The following is a 15,044-nucleotide window of genomic DNA, read 5'->3' on the forward strand; positions in this document are numbered from 1 at the left end:
AAGACAAAATCACTTCCACTGTTATTACCATTTAAAAGACTAAGACAAAACCAACAATAAATATGTGTCAACACTATCATCACTGCTACACACACAGTAGGGTAATGATCTAAATATATGCATTGCATTGACTCTGGGCAGTAGAAAGGTGCCATCACATCAAAATTAATTATGGTGCAGTTGCTTCACGCTGCACAGTATGTGTTCAAAATTGAATCTACGATTTTGAATGGACAGGATGCTGACTCACGGGAACAGTGAGGCTTCTGAGGATGATGTTTACGTGATGTGCAATTAATTCATTTGAATTTTAATTCAGCTATATGACAGTTTAAAGCAATGCAAAAGTACTTGCATAAATCTCAGCATTTTTCTTTGGAATAATGACACTTCACAATATTTGTACAGATTAACAAACATAACTTTTTGTGAATTGGAATACATGGCTGGATCTTAAAAATAATCCAACAAAACAGTAAGAATCATGTGTCACATTGTAATTTGCTTTTCATTTAAGCTCAGTACTATATTCAAAATATTCAAAATACAGTATGTGAAAATACAGAAACCCATTTGAGATTTCCCACCAACCCACACACAAAGCAGTTTCAAACAAGATCTCTACAGTGGAGCTAATAACGCTCACCATTTCTGAAGCCATCATCCTCACTGTCATCTCCCAGGTGTTCTGAAGCAGTCGTGAAGTCTTCCTCTATTGACGAGATGGAGCGATTGGTGTCGTCGTCAACCCGTTGCCCTGCCGCTCGGCTGTGCTGGTGCTGCTGCTCTTTTCCCCACTGCAAACCAATCAGGAACTTGTTGATCTCAAAGATGATGCCTCCGGGTTCGCTGTATCGTCTCTGTCCCGAACACTGAACCAGGCACACGCCGGTGCTTCTCTGGTGCCGACCCTGAATGAAACATGTTAACAGAGACTTATGTTACGTGCATGCACACACACTAAGACACATAAATATGAACACACATCATAAATGTTCTTTCTTCACACATGAACACACAAATGTACACGCCAGTTAATGAGAAACACCAGTTCATAAGAGTCAGAAATTATGAGACATTTGAAACATTTAGTTTATGCAGCTCAGATTCTTGTTTTTTCCCCTTTATTCAATATATGATCGACTCACTGGACTTGCTCATGCAAGTTTAATTTTCAGTGCAGGCTCCTCAGGCTGTGTATTGATTCAAACAGTTATTTTACACAGAGGTGTTTTCAGTAAGTTTCAAGTGGAATGGTCAGTGGTTAGAATGTAAACATAAATTCCGATAAAAGTATAAAGGGATATTAGTTAGCTGTAATAATAACAATAAGTGATAGTTCTTGTTCCTGCAAATGGTTTTCTGTGTAACATGAGGTTCTATTCTATGGAATTAGAGACGTTTTTATTGGAGTGAGAGAGAATGAGTATAGATAAAATTAATGCACATCTTTCTGTGCCAAGCACAAAAGATTCAGATCTAATCGCACTGGATTTACAAGAGTAAGGAACAGCTTGCACATTCTGCCTTGCACTGCGGGACAGGTCATTCAAAAGGCTGAAAACTGGCTGCAAGGATCCAAAGACGTCACTGCGGACTCACCTGAGGGGGGGTGTGTGGGTGTGTTTGGCAGGCGTCTGAAGTTTCTAGGCCGCCGAACAGTAGGATCTCATTTTCCTTCGGCTGGTGGACAGTAAGTAATTCAACGAGCTTTGGCAGATCTGGGGACATGGATGCCAGTTTCTGTAGGAGACATGCAGAGCACAGAGACAATGCAAGAATGAAACAAAGACAATTTTAAAAACTGAACATAATGTGTTTTCTGTGCTTCCAACTCAAGCCTTCCTGCGAGAACTCTTGAACTATGTGGAATGATAATTGATCGCACACTGCTGCCACCAGCAGCTGCATAAGCCTGGGCTGCGAAATCTGCATATTATCTAAAACGAATCAACCGTCTAATTCTGGGTAATGATCCTGAATCCATGGCAACCGAGCCAATGTTTATATGTGAAATACAATGAAGTCCTAGGAGATGAAAAGTGGGCGGGAAAGCAGGAGGGGGTAAAAAGAAATGTGTTTGGATGAGGAATTAGCTCACCTTGATGTTTTTGTCATCTCGACAGTCGGTTTTCTGAGGGTCGAGATTTACAAAACAGATCTGAGAGAGAAAGAGAAAGAGTGCATTATAGTGATGGGCAGATTATACCACACAACCTGAGAGAGGAGTAGAATAAAAAGTGTCACTTCTTTGTCACTTCTTCCTACAAACCAGACAGAGTGGTAGCTTTCCTCCACATGACTCACTGTTTAAAAGCCAGCAGCTGTCTGTGGCATCTCAATAACCACTGTAAGTCAATGTCTCTCTTTTCTCAGAACACTTTCCTGTTTGTCAGCAGAAGCCAACAGCAGGTATAAACCAGCAAACAGTTTTCTTTCTATCTACCTCCCCTATCTTTTTCCACTTTTTTCCACCTTTCTCTTCCCTTTCTTTCTGCTCCCGTCACACTCTGCGCACCCTCTCTCTCTCGGTTTCAGCTGCAGGTTTAATGGTCTGTGATAGAGCCCTTGTGTCAGTGCTGGGAGTCTGGGACTGTCCGTCGGCTGCAGTTTGATTCCGCATCACACATCCTCTGATCTGAGTTGGTGTAGCCAAAGAGAGGCCTGCATGGCTAAAAGGATAAACCTACAGCGTTTGAGGGGGAGGGGCTTAGTTCCAGCCCGAGCAGCCTTAATCAGCATGTGCGGTGCCTGCAGACTTTCTGTGATGTGCTTTGGTGTGACATGACAGTTTTGTGTCTCAGTCACAAAGATACACTTTTCTATATTTAAATCTATATAAGTCTAACATCTTAATGCTTCCATGCTTGTCATCGCTAATCAAACCTTGTTGTAATGTGAGTCACTGAGGCAGACAAGTCTTTTTAATGCAAAACATGCACAAGTAGGATCCCGCTGTCTCTCTCGTCCCTTTTACCTTTGACATCTCCATATTCGCTCTACCTGCTGCTATCATCCCCCTCTCTCTCCTCTCCAGACTCTACACAAATATATATATAGTTTCAAATAATCACATCATGACACATGTTACCATTAGAGATAATTTCCCTCAAACCACCTGAGGTGCCCCCGGCTCATCCTGCCAGGTTTCTTTCTACACAGCCTCAGAGCATACGTGAGATGGCATGTGTTTCATCTTCCTCTTTTTTTCCCCACTATCTTTGTTATATTCAACGAAATCTATTCCCAGAAAGTCACGTCAAGGTATGCACACCACAATAGATCCAGCATCGAGCTCTATGCATATTCTTTACTATTCCCCCTTTTAAAATCACGCCATGTGTGTTTTCAGCAGCAGCTGCAGGTTGGAAAGAAAAGCTAAATGCTGCTTCAATATATAGGTTGATATACTCATGAGTTTCTGTAATTCTGCAGTACATTGCATGCACCAATACCCTTCCTTTAAAATACAGTCTGTGGTTTTCTTCATCAGAATAAAAGCTAAGATTAAAAAAGAACAATAGCAGGGAAAACAAAAACCGCCTACAAAGCTTGATGAGCCGAAATACCCTTCATCTGAGGCAGTAATGCGGCACTGTCGGAGCAAACCAATTTGTCCCTCACCTCCAATCTGGTATCCTCCAGTCAAACATAATATTTTCCAAACTATTGCATTTAATGCGATGAAAATTGCTGCTTGAAAATGGAGCAAGTCAAGTATAAAAATGTAAAGTCAATGACAGCTGACAATGAGAGAATATTCGAAAAGGTTTTCCTGTGTCACCCCGATCAAACCAAGCGTGTGCCTATGTGAGAGTGTGTGTGTGTGTGTATGTGTGTGTGTGTGTGTGTGTGTGTTTGTGTGTTTGTGTGTGTTTTTCCTCTCCTGCCCTTCATTGACTGCACATGTCACCTGTAACATTCATCTGAATACCAAGAGGCTTCATCCTTTGTTGCCGCTCCCTCAAAATAACAGCCCGAGGACGACACAAACACTTTGCTCATTTGCTTGTCTGTTGTTCCGATCGGTTTAGCGAATGTGTCATTGGGGCCTTTTTGTCAGAAAAGCTGCTAAATGTCAATGACACACACGTGGGACCAGCGACTTTTAGGAAGCATTTACTGAAAACAAAGACAATGGCCTGGCCATGTGTTTGAAGGCTTTTAAATTCTATTGCTATTTATTCTACTGTGAACGTACATGCAATTATTGGAAAGGAGTCTTATGTTTTGGGTTTTTGTTCTGTGAATGTAGACTGTATATAAAGATGGATGACACATCTTCACTTCCCCTCACTATCCAGAAATTAAAACCAAAATATATATTGAATTCGAACACTACCATTTTGCACATCTGGAGTCAGTGCAGTAAAGATCTGGGACTGACCGAAGGATCATGGTCTAGTCATTACATGCACTCGGCCAATCAGGAGCCAGTCTCAGCTGTCAATCATGACATTTCACTCTGTAGATGAGCAATTGAACATCAGTGTGATAAGAACTACACAAAATGAAAGAAACCATTATAGCTTTGCTTAAGAGAGCCTCAGCAGTATCCACCAGACTAACTTTAACTTTCAGATAACAGACAGTTTTTAGAAAAAAGCGAGGCGAGTGATTCATGATTTTGACCTTGAGGTGTTGAAGCAATTTAACCCCATCACACGGCGAGAGCCGAGAGGCAGTGGTTCTAAATTTGGGACACAGACGATCATTTAGTCATCTCTGTGTCCATGTGTCAGATTAGCCTGAGGTAACACTCTGATCATATCACTTTTTCACAGACACACAAGATGACACAAGCTTGCGTCGGCCTGCCTCTGAAGGACTGACCACGTAAACATCAGCGGAGGCATAAAAAGAGCGAGGGAGGAAAAGACAGAAAGGCTGAAAGTAATGGCTTGATGCTGGGCTAAATTGATATCGTGAAAACAAAGTGATCCACTCAAGGGCTTGAAAAGTGCTCCAGATGAGAGATGGGCAGTCATAACACTGTTAGGAGAACAAGTGATGACTGTAAGTTTAATGGCAACAAAAACTTCATGGTTAAATCTCCACTTAGTGAGTTCTTTGGCCACTTGGGGGCAGTAAAAACAATACGTAAACACAGTACTGACCTACTGCCATATTATAATGGTTTAAGTTGACCTGGCAAACATTATCTTTACCTACTCAGAAGATAAGAGCAGCATAAGAACATTCACTTGAAGTTGTGTATCTGACCACTTTAATATATAAAATATTTTGTTTGCCTTATATTGTGTCCAAACAACAACCGTGGCAGATGTTTTGGTGTGTCTCCGAGCTTTCTCGCATCACTAGGTGCTCACCTCATGTAAATCCACAGCTGCGCTCAGTGTCGGCAGAGCCAGACAAAGTGAAGCTCAGGTTGACCACCTGTGCTGATGGAGCGCTACGAGCAGACTGGACAGCAGCGATGGTGATCTCAAAACAGGAAAACCATGGAGGTCACTCTTATTGCTTAATTACACCCAAAGCAATGCGGCAGCAGACGAGGTGCAAGTCAATTTTGTCATTTTCCCGTTGAGTGCACACACTTTTTAAACAGCAAATGCCCCGAGCCCCCGTGGACGTGTTAGTCTTAAAATGATGTGTAGGGACATTGTTGAATCTTTGCTTTCTTTAGACAGTAAAAAGAAAAAGTATGATTAACCCACAAAAATCCAGTCTTGAGTAAGTGTCAGTATTTCACAATTGTTATTTTAAGAAGTAGATATACGTATGCACCTACATACAATTCCTCTGCAGAGAGACTTTCTCTCCTTCCTGGTAAATCTCTCACTATAACAGCAATTCACCAAGATGCATCACACTTTTTTTTTAAGGGTCTTTTTAAGGGAATGGGAGACGGCACTCTCATTGGTTTATTTATTAAGTACAACCCTTTTGAATCATGCACCTCAGCAAGGAACCTTTTTCTCCCACAGTTAAATTAGAGTGAAAAGTGGATTTGGGCCAGTGGCTTTCTAAATCAGGGGCCATAATCTATACAGAGGAACCAACTATATGTCCTAGATCCATGCAAGATTCCTGATTCAGCAAGGTGCACATTTAAGTCATTCATTGTTTATAAAGGCAAACATCATTGAATGTATTTTTTACATCATTTTTACAGAGGGGGAATCAATGACAACAGAAATGACACCGAATAAATCAAACACAGTATGAAAAGGGTGGAGCTGGGGTGGAGCTGGGGTGGAGCTGGGGTGGAGGTGGGGTGGAGATGGGGTGGAGCTGGGGTGGAAAATGACTTAAAGAGGAAGCAGCAGACGTGAGCAGCTTAAATAAGGTGCCTTGTTTGAGCTTTGCCTATGAATGCATGGAAGGGAGTCAGCTGAGCCATCAGCTGATGTGGGCTGGCTTTGAGATCGGCTGCTGGAGCTGTCAGGTGAGCTGAGCTGGACTTTGTGGCCTGTCTGAAATAATGCTATGCTCAATTCCCGACCTTGGAATCAACATAATTTCAATTCAAGACCAATTTACAAACTTAAGCCGTCTACTTAGTATCTCAGAAACTAACAAACTATGTTGTATTTTTTTAATATATTTTTTTGTCAGTGTAAGAGGTTTCTTAAATGTTGAGATGATCCACAGACCAAGCAGACAGATTCAGCTTCAGTATGTTATTAATGTAGGTACAGTGTGTGTGTGTCTAAGGCAATAACAATGCAGACACACACACAGGGTTCAATTGTCCCGATTTATTTATGCATAAAATCATATTTGGCCGTGGACATAAAAAAACTGTCAGCCAGGCATTTTTCTTTCTTTCCTCCACACACACACACACACACACACACACACACACACACACACACACACACACACACACACACACACACACACACAAAGATACTTATCCACAATTTCAAGACAACACTATGTGCAGAGACGTGGTCAACATAAGAAAGCGTTACAAACATTCAATGTCTTTGTCCATCAAAGATTCACTCCTCGTCGTCCCTCTCTCTCACTATGATCCTCCCACACACAGCTGCTGCTCTCACTCCTTCTGTCTCCTTTTTTTCTTAACTCTGGCTTTTTTTGTTGTTGCTCTTTTTCATTATTGGAAACACAGAACTCTTTTATATTTACTCCCTCGGATTATTGTTCACTGAGTTTGTGTGCTGTGTTTCTTTGCATAAGCAATAATAAAATGTGAATTGCTTCAGTTTTTGCTGCAAGAGGAAATAAATCAGAGCAGGACACAGACAGTGCACATCATACAATCAAAGTTAATTCCTTGGCCCCCTCATTAGCACCGTCATTGTCTGTGAGTGTCCTAAATTTACAAATCGGATAAGTTGCCGTTTCACACACCCCTGAAGCTGGTACTTCTCAACAAAGCTCTCTGAGTTTTGACTCATCTCAGCAGCTGACATCTTTAATTACACCCCGTTTTAAGTTTAATCTGATTCACATGAAGTTTAGGAGGGAAACAACAGTCGGGCTCAGTGACTCTGCCATGTTCAACCCAGAAGATCCACAGTTCTGGTGCAGGGACCAGACAGGCAGGCTGAGCTCACACACTGGTGGCTATTAACGGCCGTGATACATGTTCATAAATTTAAGTGCATGCTGATGAAATGCATAACACAATGAAACTCCACATGCTGCACACTCAGGCTGACAGAGCTGCTGTTTTTATCGGCCATTTTGCTACAAGTATTTTAGCAGTAAAAGAAAAATATGGTTGAACCATCCCTGAATACAGATGTGAAAACACTGTGCACTTAATCAACTGTGCCTTTCTAAGCTTTAAGAAATATGCAGTATTGTGAGAGCGGAATATCAAACACACACTTTTACTCACAATTAGGTTTGGCTCAGAGTTGCTCAGCTTGCAGCCTCCGGCTAAGACGTACATCAACAAGCTTGAGGCTGTCCTGGTTCTTCTCATGACATGAAAAATAAGGATATGTTATGGAAACTCTAAAAACACTCAAAACAGAGGTTGTGTTATGTCTTTGGGGAGTGTCCCATTCACCAGGGATTCATACATGTATCAGTAAATATGGACAGAAACATGTTAACATGTTCATATAAGAGAACAGAAACACTCTAAAGTGCTGTGATGAAACCTTTAATGGCAGGTTGTGAGTGGAGGATCAGTTGAAGCTGAGAAGCTTCTTTGAAATGCATATATTTGAATGTGTTGTTGTCACATTTGGTTAAAGGCTAAGTTGTGTTTTCATCACAATGTTTGTCACAGGGTTTTTTAAGTGTCACAATAGGAATAATCTTAAAGTTTCTGCCAAGAGAAGAGAGCAAATGAGATAAGATGTTTTTGTTTGGGAATAAACAAAATTTTTATTTGACTATGAGTCATTAAATGATGAGTACCGTCACTGTAATAAGAAATCTACTGATGCAGGTGCCATTCTATAGTGTTCAGTACAGCCTTCCATTATCTATACCAGTTATACCAGATATATATATATATATATATATATATATATATATGTATAAAATATATACATAATTAATAAGGAAAACACCGGTTGGAATAAGGTTCTACACCTAAAGTTTGCTCGGTTGACACCAAGAAGATTATTCCGGCTCTGCCTGCACTACAGATGCATCTATAGATTAATCAATTTTTTTCTAACAAATTTTGTCCACAGGCTTTTGATTAAACATAATGGGCTTGAACTTTTTAAAAAAGAGTGCTGCAAAGACTGCTCATTCTCATTATGTCAGGTCTGTAGTAAAAGGGGTAGAGGAGAGGTTTACTTTTTGGAGAGAGGAGAGGATTTGTCTTCCTGCTGTAAGTCAGCGCTCCTGTCACAGCTGATGGCATATTTATTCTGTTTCCCCTCTTTCTGTGAAGTGTTTGAATCCGGGGATGAATAGATTGCTATCCTCAAAGGACTGCAGGTTCAATGCAGGATGACAGACAGCAGAGGGGAATGGACGGTGCTGAGGAGGGACACTGGAGGCTGACTAAAACTTCACTGTAAATGTCTGGTCAAAAAATACCCAAAACATTTCCTGCAGTTGAAATATATGGGTTTATATTCTTGCAAAAATAACTTCATGATGTGTCATTTTCAGATCATTTTTTAATTCTGAACCACAGAAAGATGGACAACCAGGGGCACTGGCCCCAGCTGATATTTGATTGGCCCCTGACGTGCTCCTTTGAGAAAAACGTTCTTTGACTTTTCAGTATGGTTCATGTCCCATCCACTAAAATCCTGTCGATACACATTCACGTTCTGGACACCTGTAATAGACTTCTGCTCAACCTTTTTTTATTTCACCTGCAAGTACTATACTAGTTTCCCCTCTTTTTGGTTCTTTATTCTTCATTTTCTATACACAAAAGATAAATGGAAATAAGATGCAGCGATTAGGTAACTATTTATTTACCTTGAAAAAAATACAAGGTGCTGTCGTCCTCCTGAAAACAATCACCCTGTGAATTCTCTCAAGGGTGTGATGAAATTCAGTCTGACGATCACTGCGACATGACACTTCTCTGTGACCTCATGCATTAAAACATGAGTGAGTGATCAAAGGTGACAACACGATGCAGCCAGAGGTGGATGATGGAGCGGATAATCTTAGGTATATCTTTTTGTTTTTTTTGGGGGGGGCTGTTATTGTTCCTGAATACAAGGATGTTTTGACTCAGTTCTTAGAAATCTCAATCCAATGTGTTAATTTCGGTTCAGTTGGATGAAAGAAAATCTATAAATAGTCTGTTTCCTGTGAAATTAGCAGCTTTTAACTTTTTTACCAAAATTCTGTAATTGCTTTGATTGGATCAAGTAAAACAAAAAGACCCTGTCAACAAACTGAAAATTTCAAATTGCTCTCTTCATGACCACTGTTTCCTGTGTGGTTTTGGGATTGTTCTCTATGGGTCAGCTTTCATTTTCTCATCCCCTTTTAACCTTCTTTTGTTTTCTTCTCTCTCCTTGTCTTTTCGCCTGCCTGTACAGTTCAGGCCAGGACAGAAGAATTTATTTCTCGCCAAGCGTCATCAGTCGTAATCGAAGATTGATTGGCTGTGCAGACCACGGAAAAGCCGAGCGGAGAAGAGCAATTTGTCACGTCCAAGTCCAAGAGTGGTGCTGCGGGATGACAGACTGCGTCTGTTGGCACTCACATTAAATTTCCCCCTGATTCATAGAGAGAAGACAAAAATTGTCTTGTTTAAACAAAAATGATAAAAACGTTCTTTGTTTTACATACCTAATCCCCAACCCAGACAGGAGCTTGGGACATGGACGATGAAGGTGATATCTTTGTTTTCAAGTCAGGACTCGTCAGAACCAATATTTGCAGAAAAGAAGGATGAAGAGGAAAATCTTTGAAGGTATAATGCATAAATCTAGTGAATGTGAGTCTGTGTTTGGTCAGAAGGCGGCTGGGCTGATCTACAGACTGTTTGCCCTCCAGAAACCCACTAAACTTTAATGACTGAGAACTGTACTTGAACAAAAACATGAGGAGCTGTATCAAAAAAGGAAAATCTCTGAAAATCTCCTGCAGAGAAGTCACACACAGATGTTGGAGTCATGTGTGCATCATGTTCAGGATAATACAGCTGGTGCCTGGAGGTTTCAGGAACATTCACTTCAACATGTGGCTGCTCACACTTATGAAGTGTGAGGTGAGCGTGTGAGATCTGTTGCTCTTCACTAAAACATCACTGCTGTTACCATGGTAATGGTGATCACATATTTGAGGCATGTTTTAGGGATGAGGAGGCAGAAAAAAAGTATTTGTGTTATTTTGCAAAGGACAAATTTTGATTGTGGATTATAATGAACTAGATTGCTTGGATGTACAATATGCCTACTTACACACACTACTATTATGGGCAATACCTCTATCATTGAATCACTAAGTTTCATTGCTGCTTCTTTTATCTTTGCCAGACTATTTCGTATACTTGAAACATTGACATACCTCTACCTCTATGTCAGACACTGTTTGATGTTGTTATTTTGTGCTCTTGTTATACACAACATCCCTCGCATGCGGCTCTCTTTGAGGTTTTTGCTTTTTTGAATTGTAGTTTTTCTCACTCTTGTTAAGGCCTAGTAGATAAAAATATGATTTGTGAGTAAAGAATAAACAAATAAAATCTGCTATTTAATCTGTGCTATGAATTGGGGGAACTATAAGTAGCACTAAAACAAGATTCTAAAGAGCAAAGCCTATTTCACACTAAACAATTTTTATTCTGACTTTAGTGTACTCTCTGAGTAAGTCTGAATCACACAAAGTAAAAATATAAGTGTATATATTTAAAGCAATTATAAAATAATAAGTTATAAAAATGTTATTACATTATTAATGGTAATTACCATGATTTTGTATCTGTGGCACGAGGTGAGAAAAACTGACTTCACCGCCTGACCAAATGATATTCAGGCCGTCACTGAAGTGCGGGTGAGAAAGTTGTTTTTATTGAGAGACGACATTTCAAATGATGCTATTACAGAGAAACGATTATGTGTTTCAGGATGGTTCTTTAATGAGGCTCAACAACAGGGAATCTGAGCCGAATCTCATCTTCTATAAAAACACAACATGAACCACTCCTGTTGTAAAACTGTCCTGATACATTCGCCTGCTTCTCCTCTTCACAAACAACAAATACAAGTAAAGCCCTGAAACCAATTCATGCTTAACTTGCTTTTTAAAATGAACGAGTGATCAAAGGTGACGCATCAGGATTGGGTAACAGAAAGGATAAACCATGTTTGTCCTCTGCAGCTAAAAGCCTCTCTCTCTCCCTTCATATCTCTCTCTCTCCTTTTGGCTTTCACACTCTTGATGTATTTTATAAATCCACAGTGAAATGCCAAAGTCTATAAAAAATGTTTCAGAGAACTACGACTGAGTAATTTGTGTTGACAACAATCAACCTTATTCTAAACTCCAATGTCACTTTTCATTCGTTTTTAAAAGTTAGTTTTATTGTGGTGTCATTTGACCAGTGGTCCCTGTTGTAACATGACAGCATGTTAAATTGATGCTGCATTCCTGGATGTAGTTTTGGTGTAATGGTGTAAATGTGCCACAGTTAAAAATTATATATCCTATAGTGACATAATAGAAATGAGTTTACTGCCCAAAGCTCAGTGCTTAAATCATAAAAGCTGAGAAGAGTCTGCCGCTCTCTATGTCAGCTTAAATAACCATTTTAGTTTCATCATGATCTATCCCAGCATGCACTGAATAGAAGGCGAGGAGAGCCTGAGAACTGCTCATTAATTCCTTTATGTACTAGGTTAAATGTATATGTATATGTTTTATCAGCAGCACACGGCAGCTGTTTTACACTTCAAATGCTCAGAGGCCTAATTCTGAACATCCAGACTTAACTAATAAAAAGGCCAAACTACAGTACACTGATTGACAAGCATAAGCTTCTGTATAATGATTTCTGTGTTTTTGAGGGTGCTGCTGATTGTGAATAATATGCTCAGTGTTAATCACCTTGATAATGAAGCAGAGGCTGATGATTACAGTGATTAAAACACTGTAGAAACAGTTTAAGAGTCAGATTAAAACAAACAGTTTTACATTAAGTAATTTGATCAAGGATTGAAGAGACAGAGAGCGCAGCGAGCACAGCGAGGCACACTGCTGGATACTATCTCTAGGTACAGTACATATCTGTATAATGATATACAGTATGTGGTTAAAATACGTCTACTAAACAAATGTGTACAGTATTGTAGTATTCCTGTCGTCAGCAACACCTAATTCAATGGCATTCACTTAATTTTGTATGGTCTCCTGAGTTGAGTTGGCATGTCAGGACTGATGTTGTGATACTGAGAGTCCAGAAAACTGAGGCAGGTGGAGGATGAGTGAGGTTCTCCTAATCTAAAGAGAGGGTGAAACTATACGGAGATCCTTGATAGGCTGTGTTATAGTAGAGATGAAATATAAAGACCCCTCTTTTACAATCTTTTCATTTTCAGACACGTGTCATTAAATTAACACAACAGATGCATAAAGCAATCCGTCTCTCTGTCCATATATCATGCAAACCACTTATCCATTTTAGGGTTGAAGCGGTGGAGGGTTGGAGCCAATCCCAGCTGACATTGGGCGAGAGGCGGCGTACACTCATGGCAGGTCACCAGTGTATCACGGTACCAACATATAGAGACACACAACAGTTCACTCTGTCATTCTCAGCGACAGGTAATTTTAGTCTCCAACAAACCTAACCTCAATCTGCATGTCTTTGGACTGTGGGAGAACCCAGAGAATACCAGATACAGGGAGAACATGCAAACTCCACACAGAAAGACCCCGGCCAAACTGGGAACCTTCTTGTTCGCCACCACGATCCCCCCCAGGTGAGGTTCTACTAATCCAAGGAGAGAGTCAAGCTGCTAGAATCCCAGAGATCTTGTGTTACAACATACATGAATGATGAAAATCATTCTTTGACAACTTTTTTGTTTTCGGTCGTGTGTCAGGTGTGATCAAAATTCATGCAACAGAGATGCATCTATAAACCCATACATTATCTAAACCACTTATGCTTTATGAGCCAATCCCAGCTGATATTGGGCGAGAGGTACACTCTGGACAGATCCCTAGTATTGCCGGGCTCACTCGATCCTGGATGTCTTTGGACTGTGGGAGGAAGCAGCAATACCCAGAGAAAACCCACGCAGATACAGGGAGAACATGCAAATTCCACACAGAAATGCCAAAGTTTAAGCCCAGAACCGCTCACCACTGGACCACCGCGTCACCCTATGTAACGCCATCTTCCTTAATAATTATCTAATTACCAAGGTGCTGCTGAGATTACATTGAGCTACTTTTCTGCAGAGTGTAATTGGGTATTTTACAACATCCCAAAAAAGAAAATCTTTGGGTGTATTTTAAGCAACAACGTGCTTAAGATATATAATATACAGTGGTTTTCATTAGCAGATGGTTAAATGAATGTGTTCCTTCACAGAAATGAAAATGATGCTGATGAACGCAAGTGCAAAAGCATCCACTTACAAAATGAGAATTATCTTTGGTAATACAGTTGTCTTTTGTGAATTAATCAATTCTCATAAGTTTTTCTTCCAACAGGCACACAAAGCCCATGAGCAAGGCACACACACCTAACAGTGACAACTCTACATCACTGCAGCAAGACGAGAAGTTAAACTAGCAGGATTGTGATCTGCCGATAGAGCTGTGATGAGGCCATCTGTGAACAAGCAGGGCTACACTGCAGATGTTCAGGTGAATTTATATGTAACAACAACTCTGCTCGCACAAGCTGTTAAAGTATATAAAGTGAAATCGATAAATTCTTTAAAATACTATAAAGAATATTAGTATAGAAAAAACACAGAAGAAGTAGAGGAAGTATTTCTCCATTTTTAGAGAAGGGGTAAAAGAAAGTAATATCATAGGAATGTGACCACAGCTTTAACATTGGCCTTGATCCCGTCTATTTTACCAACACATTCTCTCAACACAATAAAGGCACATCAGACCTTATGAGCAAAACCTGGCAGCTCAATAGCAGCAAAGAGGCACCAACAACCTGCTGCAACACAAAACATTATTTACTTCATGTCCACAAACCACTCAGGTGAAGCAACTGAAGGGTACAGAGTGGAGAGTGTGATGTTTTCAGATGTTATCTCACATCATTTCCGTTACCTGACTGTCGTCTGGTGCTAACACACCTCCTGCATCTTTAAGACCTGACACTGGAGTGTGCCATGTCCGTCTTTGTTGCTAGAAGTTTGTGCATGTTTCATCACCAGCTATACTCACCATGGTGCAGCCTCCCTCAGCATCGTCGTCAAGCAGGCCCAGTCTACACAGAGTCTTCTCGTTCCTCAGCCAGTAGTCGGACGAGTCCAGCACGCTGTTACTGCATAACACCTGCAGCACAAACACACACAGATATATAAACTCAGCTCAGGTGGAGCCGCGCTGAAGTCACACCACGTAGGGACACGCACGCATGCACGTGCGCGCACGCACACACACACTCTCACACTCTCACACTCTCTCACACACAC

General features: G+C 40.6%; 1 protein-coding gene across 3 annotated transcripts in view; it reads right to left on the bottom strand.

Annotated features, from left to right (window-relative positions):
• sphkap (SPHK1 interactor, AKAP domain containing) overlaps positions 1–15,044 on the bottom strand; it is a 95,199-nt gene that overhangs the window by 8,925 nt on the left and 71,230 nt on the right. For all 3 annotated transcript variants that reach the window (XM_069534491.1, XM_069534489.1, XM_020095246.2), the window contains 4 exons: positions 14,794–14,904; positions 2,102–2,161; positions 1,603–1,743; positions 647–911 (listed from right to left, as the gene is read on the bottom strand). In XM_069534491.1, coding sequence (XP_069390592.1) covers positions 647–911; positions 1,603–1,743; positions 2,102–2,161; positions 14,794–14,904 — 577 coding nt within the window. The remainder of the gene's footprint in view (positions 1–646; positions 912–1,602; positions 1,744–2,101; positions 2,162–14,793; positions 14,905–15,044) is intronic.

Source organism: Paralichthys olivaceus, chromosome 11 (genome assembly GCF_024713975.1).
Source record: "Paralichthys olivaceus isolate ysfri-2021 chromosome 11, ASM2471397v2, whole genome shotgun sequence".
Lineage (NCBI taxonomy): Eukaryota > Metazoa > Chordata > Actinopteri > Pleuronectiformes > Paralichthyidae > Paralichthys > Paralichthys olivaceus.